The 11,833-nt window shown below is 38.2% G+C and overlaps 2 protein-coding genes across 4 annotated transcripts; one reads left to right on the top strand and one right to left on the bottom strand.

Moving 5' to 3' along the window:
- The first annotated feature begins 301 nt into the window (after positions 1–301).
- Positions 302–2,730, top strand: LOC138700857 (coenzyme Q-binding protein COQ10 homolog A, mitochondrial). Its single transcript, XM_069827230.1, has 3 exons — positions 302–450; positions 667–795; positions 2,108–2,730. Exons 1-3 carry the CDS (start codon positions 371–373, stop codon positions 2,565–2,567), a joined length of 669 nt encoding a protein of 222 aa, XP_069683331.1. The 5' UTR covers positions 302–370; the 3' UTR covers positions 2,568–2,730.
- LOC138700858 (peptidyl-prolyl cis-trans isomerase H) lies at positions 584–11,599 on the bottom strand. Of its 3 annotated transcripts, none has more exons than XM_069827232.1 (5): positions 11,385–11,599; positions 8,203–8,379; positions 6,916–7,011; positions 4,258–4,463; positions 584–2,578 (listed from the first exon to the last, which is right to left on the bottom strand). In XM_069827232.1, exons 1-4 carry the CDS (start codon positions 11,466–11,468, stop codon positions 4,266–4,268), a joined length of 555 nt encoding a protein of 184 aa, XP_069683333.1. In that variant the 5' UTR covers positions 11,469–11,599; the 3' UTR covers positions 584–2,578; positions 4,258–4,265. The 3 variants fall into 3 exon arrangements, with proteins under 3 accessions (XP_069683333.1, XP_069683335.1, XP_069683332.1); XM_069827234.1 differs by having other exon boundaries at positions 584–2,572; XM_069827231.1 differs by lacking the exon at positions 584–2,578 and having other exon boundaries at positions 3,760–4,463.
- Between the last annotated feature and the right edge of the window lie 234 nt (positions 11,600–11,833).

Genomic DNA, 11,833 nt, shown 5'->3' with positions numbered 1-11,833 from the left:
CGCTAGATGTCTCTCTTTTACATTCATGAAATCTTTCCCTTTGGTTGTATCGTAATAGGGAAATTACATCGATTTAGATTAAAAAAAAATTTCCTTCACAAAATTACCGTCCAGGATCTTCTATTAAGTTATTTTTATTTAGAAAAACTTCAAACCAGTTAACATTGGCAGACCACAAGGATCTTGAATTATAGAAAGCAGAAATTTCTGGGTGTTTAAAAACAGTAAATTATATAAATTTTGTTTGGTGTTGAATACCAAAAATTGACTTCACTATATTAAAAAAAAAACCCATAATAGGAATGCGCACGAGAGCTGTATTATCTGTGCACGAAAGTGACCATCCTCAAACAAAAGCGCCCAAATCAATATGGCAACTCTAAAGGGCGCAAGCGGTTGGCGAATTCTTAATAGTTATTACAATGAAGCGAGGTCTTTCGCGACAATTAGGTATACAACATGAATTGATACGGTATTTTATGTATGTGTAAATAAAACAGAATGACCTAACTTATTGTAACTCATACGAAATACAGTAGTAGTTCAAAGGGCGCGTTGGAGGATTTAAATAAAAATAAACTGCTCGTTTTTATGACATGCAATATAAACATTTTTTTTCTTTTAATACGGTATGTATACACTGTATTACCAATTTCACTATTACAGGTTTGCAAAGCCAGAATATGAGTCACCAGTCATTCAACACTGTTTAATTACAGTTCCAATTCGAGGATTTTTCAATCTGCCAAAAATCACTGACAAGAAGAAGGAATATGTGGGCAAGAAACTCGTAGGGTGAGTGTCATACTACATTTCCCTGTCTTACTTGAGCTAAAAATGAAAATGATTAAATCATTCTGATCTACTAACTAGAGTGTGTGACGTTCAGACCTGAACAGCTTGGGGAAGGGGGATTGGTAATTAGTCCCTTTTTTTCCGTTGTAATTTAAGTGATGATAGTTGGGCGTGTTGTTTTCAGATTGGTATTCGTTAGTACGTGATGTGCTGTTGGTTTAGCAATCGGTGGAGGGTCAGTTGTTTTCTGATATTTTTTTTAATTTATGTGATAATGTGTGTATATGGATAGGCTAATGCTGGGAGAATATATTTTCTGGTAGTGTTAGATTACGGTAATCGCACTTGATATGGCACAGATATGTCATGTCACCCTGTGAGCCAATAATGCCCGTTTCAAGGTCTTCATTGCCCTTCCATGCAGCGAGTTTTGTGATGGTGGTGCTAGTTTATCTGGAGCCATTCAGCAGATAGCAGCACATCCTTCAGTACACGTTTCTTTTCCTCTTTCAGTGCCGAATGTGACAAGAGAGAAACGAGGACTGCATAGTGCGATTGTTAGAAAGAAATGGAAGGAATTTTGAGGTTGTGATTTAAACAGTCTGTAGTGGGATAGAGTTTTTTGTAAATTTTTAATAGGTTATATTTCTCCCCCCCCCACCCCTTGAGCTGTTGTTTATGCACTTTTTTCTTAGCACGGATTTTAAGGGAATTTTTTTTTACGTATGAAATATTGTAGCGCTATGTCTGCAGTAGTTGGTTTGGAATAAGTGTAGATGAAAGTCTGTCTATTGTTTTTGATGCTCTTGGCTGTCCGTGTTTTTGAGGAGATATGGTGTCCATGTTGGTCTCCTTTCCATGGCAGCGAGATCTTTCATTTGTATAGCAGACGTTAGAACTGCTACAAGACATTTAAGATTGTGGGTCTAATTATCAAGTTGATTCGTAAGTTGGAGCATAAGTGTAACGTTACAGTGAGTCTTATATTATACTGCGGCTATTACCTATCTGTACCTGTTTGTACAGAGTGGTTCACGAGGCCACTTTGCTATTTGTGGAGCATATTCTAGGGACCAATTTGCGCGATGTTCTTGTGAGCTTGTCCAATTGTCTATTCAGTGATTTAACAACTGAAACTTTTTCTCTCAAGTTTGTAAAATATTTTTTTCTGATACACAAAAACAGTTACTGTGCTGTAAAGATAATAACATAATTGCTGGTGTGTTTGTGTGTGGTAGCAAAATTTCACTTGGACCAATTCACATCATGAAATAATCTAGAGTCTGACCCAGCCTTGTGATTCCCTGTACAGATATTCCATGGAGCAGATGTACACCGTTGTGTCGGACGTGGAGAACTACAAGCAGTTCGTTCCGTTCTGCAAGAAGTCCACTGTATGGGCGCGGGGACCACAGCACATGAAGGCAGACCTGGTGATCGGGTTCCCGCCCATCCACGAGAGCTACACGTCACGCATCACGCTGCGCAAGCCCAGCCTGGTGCGAGCCGTGTGCACGGAGGGCAAGCTGTTCAACCACCTGCTGACGGAGTGGCGCTTCAGCCCCGGTCTGAAGGGCAACGTGCACAGCTGCATCATCGACTTCTCCGTGTCCTTCGAGTTTCGCTCTCTGCTGCATTCGCAGCTGGCGCACGTGTTCTTCAATGAGGTGGTGCGGCAGATGGAGGAGGCTTTCCTGCACGAAGCCACCAGCCGCTTCGGCAAGCCGTCCGTCAGAACCCAGCGCCTCAGGGTTGTGTCCCTCGGCTCCTGATGACACTGCACCTTAGACCAATCAATTACATCAGCGTTACCCTCCTCTGTAAATAATGATCCCAATCAATTCAGCGTCCTTTCGTCAGATAGTAATACATTTCTTGCCTGTACATATTTTTCTCTGTAATAAATTATGATGTACATTTTTTATAGTAAACAAAGTGTATCACTTTAGTGAAATAAATGTTTCCTTCATTTTACAAAAGAATATCACAGTTTTCAGGAAAATGCAAGCATGGCAGTAGTCCTCTTGGATTACTATCAGGTGATGATATGACGAGAAATGAAAATGACAGGCGAAAGTAAATTGTAAGGCTCACTTGTCTGGTAGGGATTATCATAAACCAAGCCTTTTGTATCACGTGCACAATGAGTGCCAGCTCTGAAGACTTAAACTGTCCTGATTGGTACAGACCAAGTCTTAGTTTAGCTACGAATGGTAGTTGGGATGGAGCCTAGCCAGGATTTGGAATGGATAGGAGGGAGGCCTCTCCGCCTCCTGTAAACTTTTTATTATATTATAATTTGTTTCGGAGGAAATCATTTCATTATTTTTTTTTAAATATGAAGACTAATGACCATTAAAAAAATGTTCATATTGATGAATTTCCTGACAAGATAGAATCTCATATTTCAGATACATTCCTGCTGTAGGGAATATATTTCAATCAAGAGGCCTGTCTTGTCAAAGCACAAACCGTTATTAGCATCAATAAAATAAAGAAAGTACGAAATATAGAAACACTTAATATTAGTGGGTCATTCCATGCCAATTCAAACCTATCTGGACACACTTTCCACCAACCATTTCTGATATAGACATCAGTAAAGCAGGATATTAGTTTAATATGACATATGGAAGTAATTTTGTTGCATTTCTTTCACCTATAATTAATATTATTTATGAAACACTTCTACGCAGGTATGCTCTTTTGGGCTTAATTAAGACGTGCCACTGCTTTCATGTTTACGAAAACTTAAGTGGGGCTATTTTGTCCGCATTACAGTGAGCAACAAAAGAACAACTTGGCAACTTTTAAGCAATGGAATATGGGACACGACCCAACTAAAACAGACACTCTATGTTCTTATCATAAATGAAGCCAACATCACTACAAATTGAAAGAGTACTCAATTTATGCTCTATTCAAAGCCAGACAGGTATAAAAATACCTCCATGTTTCAGTATGTAACGGTTTAGCATTCTTTTTATTTGTTTATTATAAATTCGCATATATTGTGATTATTTTGTTACAAACAACTTCAGAAGCATAAAAAAAATTTATGAGTGGTATGTTATATGGCTATTGAATGAAAAAATTAATTCTTTCAAGTTGTCTTCAACAGGAACCCCTCCTTGTAGTGAAAAGTGAATTGCTTTAAAAGTTTTGTAAAAATAGAAGACATCTGGTCTCGATCAAATTGGTACTGTCATTTAATTCTTCGACGAAAACATTTCATTTTGATATTATTACTTAAAATGTTTTGCTAAAGCAGGCAGTAGCTCATCAAGGTGCTTATGTAGAGAGTAGCGACCTGAATGACTGGAACCAAGTTTTCATTTACAAAATGCATTACTGTGAGCCACATGATAATTATTTAACCTGGTTCACAATTTTACACGATGTCCAATCAGCAGCACATTCTGTACAGTGTTGCCAAGACAAATGATGTAACACTTCACTCACGTGTCCCCTCACATCTGTCCGCACTGTGAGATGACCACCGGGATCTTGGGCTTGTTGTTCGGGCCTGTGGGGACATTCTCTATCTTCCGCATCACCAACAGTCCATCCACCACTCTGCCGAAAACCACATGTTTGCCATCCAGGAAGTTGCACTTGGCACACGTGATGAAGAACTGGCAGCCATTTGTGTCCTTGCCGCTGTTTGCCTGCAACGCACCATCACAAGAGTTGTACGACATCTCAAATAATGCAGACTGTATCTGCTCGCATCATTTTCCTCCCAACATATTTTTCAGAATTTTATTTTCCTCCAGTAATTTCTCCCTCTTACAGTAAATAAAATTTCCCCTGAAAAGCGTCTTTAATGAAGATTTCAAGTATCGAGAATATGAGCAAGGTCATTATTCATTTATTCTATGATTCCTCTAACAACATTTATTTATTTAACCTGGTAGAGATAAGGCCATCAGGCCTTCTCTTCCCCTCTACCAGGGGATTACAACTACAATATTAAGAACACAATTACAATTAATATTAAATTTACAAATACAATAAAAATCAAAGTACTAAAAGATTAACTCATTAATAAAGGCTAGACAGTTTATTGTAGAAGTTAAGAAGAAAGAAAGATTTTTTTTACTTGAATAAAAATTAAACCTATTCTATGTAGTAAGAAAATGCTTAATAAGTTTGTTTTTGAACACTGCTAAATTCCGACAGTCTCTGATGTCACTGGGTAGGGTATTCCACAAGCGCGAGAGCGAGATTGTGTATGATGATGAATACGATGATGTCTTATATGTTGGTATGGCTAGTATGCGGCTATTTTGCGTGCGTGTGAAGAGATTATGTTATGATGACAGGTAACTGAAATGGGAGGCAAGGTAGGTAGGTGTAGAGGTGTGAAGGACTTGGAAAAGGAGAACAAGGGAATGAAAATTTCTACGTTTGTTAACCAGTAGCCAGTTTAGAATTTGGAAGGATGGGGTAATGTGGTCAGCGCGACGGACATCGCAGACGAAGCGAACACAAGAATTATGAACACGTTGTAATCTTTGTGACATTGAGGTCAGTTAGGAATCACAATAATGAAAGTGGGGCATTACTAGTGTTTGCACTAGTATTTTTTTGAGTGATAGCACGAGAAATTTTCGAATGCTGTTTAAGGAATGTAGTATGGAAAGCACTTTTTTGATAACAAGAGTTACTTGGTTATTCCAGTTTAAATGTGTACTAAAGTAAACTCCAAGGTTTTTAACACGGGAAGCAAAAGGGATTATTATGGAAGATGAACAGGATTTGTTGTGTTATGAACGTTGTGGAGGGTAAAAAACGTTTATTTTCTTTATGTAATTAACAAATACAGTAAGTTGATTTAATACGAATATTTCACGCGTAAAGTTTAACACCATGATCTGAGATTAGTCAAGGTCAGGCTATGTGCATTAGAACTGACATACAGGGTACAAAGAAAACCCACAAGATTGTTCATAAATACTCAAATTGTATGAACTTATCTGTAGCTATTTAGTATTAAGCATTGTTTGATATCGTTATTCTCAATATTTTGTAGTCCTTGCGAAGTTTAGAAGAAGGTGGGACATCACATCAGTAAATGTGGTAGATACAATGTTGCCACATCATATTCTCACTGAATGAACAATCAACTATCAATGCTGTCTGCACTGTTCTGCATCTAATAGTTTATGGATTAGGAATCTATAGTCGTCGTATACACAGGTAGGAAAGTGCTTCTGACTAGTCTGTTCAGTGGAAGTAAACAGAACATGTTGAATTAGAATTAATCTTGGAATCAAATATCTTATCAATGTCGTACGAATCTGTCAGATACAATGCATTGCAAGTTACTTGTGTTTAATGGAGATTATGTGGTTTAGCCCATTTAATTTCAAATGTACGTTTGTAAAGTTTCTTCCTTGTTTGCAATGAAAATCAAATTCTTACTACCTTCTTCTTCTGGTCAAGATCAAAGTTACGTGTTTGATGTTTTCCACTCCCCTCCAATGTAGGCTGTACAGCAATGAAATAGTTCCACATACTATTTCCAACATACAATATAAAAAATATCCGAAGATTAGATACAGTGTCACATTCAACTTGCGGGATGATAATGAACAAAAAATAAGCAATTTGAGTCCATAAATATAAGCCATTACAATTTGAAACATTCTTTGTTACAAACTTCTGGAGAGCACCACAACAATAATATGAATTTACAAATGGCACCTATCTTTGTACCAAAATCAGTCTTAGCTAAGAATAAGTATTTACTTAGTGTAGAAATGCCAAGAAATGTCATCTGCGGTAGGAAAATAGTGAGAATGAATTATCTGAATATTTCCTATACTTATTATTTAAGATTTTGTTAGCTATTCAGTTCCTCTTATATTGTTAAACCTGTAGTTCTATTCAAATAGGACAGCCGTGAGAGATATTTTAAGTTCCCCCTTCTACGTCATAGGTCAATGGCTGCCTTACAGAAACAAGTTCCATATATTACTGCTAGATTCTGCTGCCAGCTGATTAAGACATATTGAGAGTGCAGAATGACATTTTACTTTTTCCTTGACCTGACGAAGAGCACAGCATGTCATGTTATACATATAAGAAAGTGTTGTAGTCGTGGTTAATGCTCACCATTGACAACAACCCAGGGGCGTCGTGCTTCAGGTTGAAGTTCTCATCTGCGAATGTCCCCCCTCCATAAACGCTCATCACCCCTGTGCCGTCACCCTGCAATCAATGAACTGTCATATTACACTGCAGTGGTACAATAATAGTTTATAATGTAATACCAGTCTAGTACACACAGTCACGAAGCTCAATAGGTATGGAATATGCATCCATTGACAGTTGAACTTTAGTTGCTAGCTACTATCTCGTCATCACAGACTCCTTCCCTAGCAGGCGACAAAATGCATTATATTTTCTTTATCGTGTTCTTTTGGAAAAATTAATACCTTCCTTCCATTACTGAAATATTAAATACATAAGGTTTCTTTATTATTTTCATGAAGTATTATAGTATATTTTATAAACTCACTTTGCTGGATCTTTCGGAAGGACACCTCTGGCCTCTTTTTCTTACAATTTATAGCACTACAAACGTCTCCTCCTTGTCCCATATTATTATTCCAATTATTGTATTTTAGCCATTAACATTTATTACAACCGATAACGAACATTTCAGAGTTCACACAACTTTTCTTTTTCTTCACAACATTGCAAAATATGGCACAGTCTACTGTTCCTAGTACTCCTAGTTGCTCGCTGCTTGGAGCATTGTATCGCGAGAAATGCAAAAAATCACCTCAAGCTTCGTGACTGTATATACTAGCCTGTGGTAATACTTCATTGCACGAGTCAATATTTAGGAAACGAGCAACGCAAATTTCATAATTTTGACAATTGCAGTAACTGTATAACATTATAAACGTGTTTCATATGTTATTTTTTATACAACAGCATTATAGAACAATTAATAAAGAAATAATATCAGATTTGTAATGATGGGTAGTTTCATAACATGGTCTATGAAGAAATGGGTTGCTATGACAACAGATGTATTAAATATTACAGCATGGCAAATCGTTTCATAATGTTAACTTTATGGCACTAGTTATGCCATCATAATAGAAGTCATCACGTTTTAGTTGGCATGGTAATGTTTTACGGCACTGTGGAATATTATACACGATTTTCAATAATGATAAGCAATGCTGGAGATGCTGAAGTAGAAAAAAAAAGTATTTATTTTTTATTATTATTTTCCATTAGTTTGCTCTCTTCAAATTATTTTGGAAGTGTCTTTCACACACACTGTCGCTTACGTGAGTTGTAAGATAAAGTTACAGAAGTGTATCAGAATCATATTGTCAAAGTTATGGCAACACATGTAAATTATTAAAAGTGCTCCCTACGTACATTGACAAAGTCTCCGCCTTGAATCATGAAGTCTTTAATAACTCGGTGGAATATGGCCCCCTTATAACCAAGGGGCACACCATCTCTTCGGTACTCGCCTGTGCAGAACTCCCTGAAGTTCTCACATGTCTTCGGCACAACGTCTGCAAATAGTTCCAGTATCATTCGCCCAATTTCCTGAAATAAAAACAAATGCAGTTCTATGACAATGTTCACATATATAACTAGATGTACTATAACCTAATCCCACCTGAAAGTAGTGCTTCATATGTAGACATGAAACATATAATGCCACTGCTGAAGTGTTCGCGATTATTAGCTTGTGCTCACAAACCTGAAAAGAGCCTCTGAAGGCACGAATACCTACACTTGCTCTGATAGCCAGGCTGCACAGAGTCGACTGCACTCCAGGCTGGTTGAAGAATGCACAACTACTCTGGAAACCTTATCCATATGAAACAAAGTACGATGATCCTAGGATGCAGTAAAGCATACAACTCGCCACGCTTGAACTGCCAATCAATGCTATGGCCCTGAACTCTGTCAAAGTTCAAACAGGTTTACTAGTAGAGATCTACACCAGCCACGAGGCAGGCTTTGGAAAGGAGAACTTTTAAGTTGAGTAACTGGACACTGCCATGGGAATAAGCTTCTATACTTAAATAGGCCTCACTTGTACAAAATGTGGGATGGATGTTCAGTCATCACCTCACATTCTGCTGGGGCATCCAGGTCTAAGCCACATCAGGCATATGGAAACGCAGTCATGCTGCCTGCTGAAGAAATAAACACAGCATCATCGTGAAGCTGTCACACACTGCGTCTGCTGGGGTGATTTCCAGTTATGGTATGCACACTGGGTCATTCGTGCCTAAGTCCTACAGTAGCAGTTTATACCACTATTATTATTACTACTATTATTATTCTACGAAATTTCAAATAGTAAACGATGGGAGTATCTCAATGTATATCAAAAAATAAGAATTTCTTAGTATCCAAGGAAAAGTGCAGTTGCATTCTTTCGATTACTTGCAGGGCATGACTGTTTGTCAAACCACTTGAACAAAATTGGAATTATTTCTTCACCACTTTGTCCATAGTGCAGTCTTCAGGAAGAAATGGATCAGAATCATCTTCAGCGATGTCCAGTCTTTTCTTCTAAACTCACTGTGTGTGAGAATATTGAAGAGCAAAGCAGTCAATGTATCTCTGGCCTAGAACTCAGCATTAATTTAACACCAGCCTTGTATAGGATGAGGAAGAAGAACAAGAACAAGACTAAAGCTTCACACAAACAGGACACGAATCTAGCCTCTATCTTGCAAGTTTGCCTACAGGTAAAAATGGGAAAATTTGTATTTCCGCAGATAAACAGCTTAAAATTCTTAGTTCACTTGTAATACATCACCCCTCCCGAATTGCCCTGTAGTCCCTACAAGCATGGTTCAGTGGTAGGCCATAAGGCATACTTTGAGGCGTAACTTGTGATCAGAGCCACCGGCGTAGCTCAGTCGGTTAAGGCGCTTGCCTCCGGGGTCTGAAGCTGCGCTTGGGCGCGGGTTCGATCCCCGCTTGGGCCGATTACCCGGTTGGGTTTTTTCCGAGGTTTTCCCCAATGCCAGGTAATCTATGGCGAATCCTCGGCCTCATCTCGCCAAAATACCATATCGCTATCACCAATCTCATCGACGCTAAATAACCTCGTAGTTGATATAGCGTCGTTAAATAACAAACTAAAAAAAAAAAAACTTGTGATCAGAGGTGCAGATTCGAACCCAACTTGGACTGATTCCCTGGCTGGGTTTTGCAGCAGAAGTGATCATCACCAATGACAAAACGTGACTCGTGTCTGTTTACATCAATCTTGGCACCTCCTTCAATGACCTGGAGACGCTTGTACTCACTCAGTAATCTTGTATTGTACACACCAAAGGGGCCAGAAAGGGATACGGCAACATACCAATCTTTATGTTCGGTGACTTCTACTTGAACATCAAAGAGTTTATGTCCCAAGATCTCAGCATGGAGCATCACACTGGGTCAGCTGCTTTGTGTTGGCATTATTTGTAAAATTTATGTAAGTCGTTTCTCACAACATTATGGCGGTGATACATCCATATATTACTACGTACAACAGTAGTTGTGGAGAATATTGGGTGCAGGAAAGTAAAATCACATGTTTACTACTCTACAATAGCCTATTTATGGTGCGCAACTGGTAAAGAAAAAATGGTGCCTCTTTGGTTTAGTTCTTACAATTCACGCATTAATCGCACGACTACGTACAAAGTCCTCTTTTTCAAATATCTTTGCTACATTTTTGGACCACCTGAATGTAAATTACAGTGATATCTTGACCAATATGCCCCCGCTTCGTCTACAAATAGGCTAGGAAGGCATCAATAATCTGGAATTCCTACTTGTCAAGTTTCCCCTCATTACTTTGCAATCATTTTGTTAGAGCGCTCTTTCACAGTAGTCTGGGTTGCCCACTTGTTTAGTCAACTGTCCAAAGACATGTCTGAACCTCACAAATGATACCAACAAGGCACCACTTATGAGAGAACTAAGCCAGAAGATAATGGGATAGGGTGGCCAGTTTCTTTCTACCTCCATTCCATACATCGCTGACTAGTAACATATTACACTAATCAGACTTCAGATGTACAAACAACTGAACTTTCTCTAAAACATATCGTCAAGTGAGATGTACTGCCTGATAATGAATGTACATATCAGCCAGCACCTCAATTCTAGTGTTTTTTTAGTGGTTCAGAAAATTCTCTGGAGCAACTCTAGACCACAGGTAATTACATAACAACCAGCCCCTAACATTGCGGCAAACCATACCGGGCATCCTGCAATTCATAATTATTATCTATGACGAAAGGTACCTGCGGGTTGAATGGAATTCTAGTTTTCAAGGAAGACACATCTCTCTCCTCTGTACTTGACATTGCTTAAATATTGTGTCAATTCCGTAATCTTCGTTAAAAGAATGGTTTCCAGAAGTTAAGTTTCAATGCATCAATTAACTACGGATCTTACTATAAAGCAATTAAGTTTATATAATTAAAATGAGTAGAAAAAATGATATTCGATTAAAGATAATGTTCCCTTTATTTTAATGTCATAATTTCCAGATAAACATTCTATGAACTTGCAAGAGGTTGATTACTTACTGTTGTTCCCACGCTAATATCAAAAAATACAACTGGGTTGTTGGGATTTCGTAATTGTGACTGAATTTGATTCCACGTTGGCATGGTACAGTTGTTTTATTATTTCACGCTCGTATACACAAATACAAATCCCATTTAGAACTTCAAACTGTTCAATACAAAACGACCACCGCCTCCATGTGTTGCCGTTTGTGTTTTCGAGTGTTGCCAACGTGAAATAATTTAAGTTCAGTATTGTGATGAGGCCAGGGAATCGATGGCTTGCTTCAACATAAATATCCCGGGTTCATATTGAAATTATTCCGCGAACCTGGTGGCATAATATTAAACTAGAATGCACCCTCTAGCTTCGGCCCATATTTCTTATGAGCAGTTGGAGTCTTCTCAGATAACACACAGTGCTGTTCAATACCGTGGCTTATGGTAGGCAATGAATCCCGTTGCCTATA

This window comes from Periplaneta americana, chromosome 6 (assembly GCF_040183065.1).
Source record: "Periplaneta americana isolate PAMFEO1 chromosome 6, P.americana_PAMFEO1_priV1, whole genome shotgun sequence".
In the NCBI taxonomy this organism is placed as follows: Eukaryota; Metazoa; Arthropoda; class Insecta; order Blattodea; family Blattidae; genus Periplaneta; species Periplaneta americana.
The sequence above is the reverse complement of the archived record's forward strand: the minus strand, read 5'-3'. Positions and strand labels throughout refer to the sequence as shown.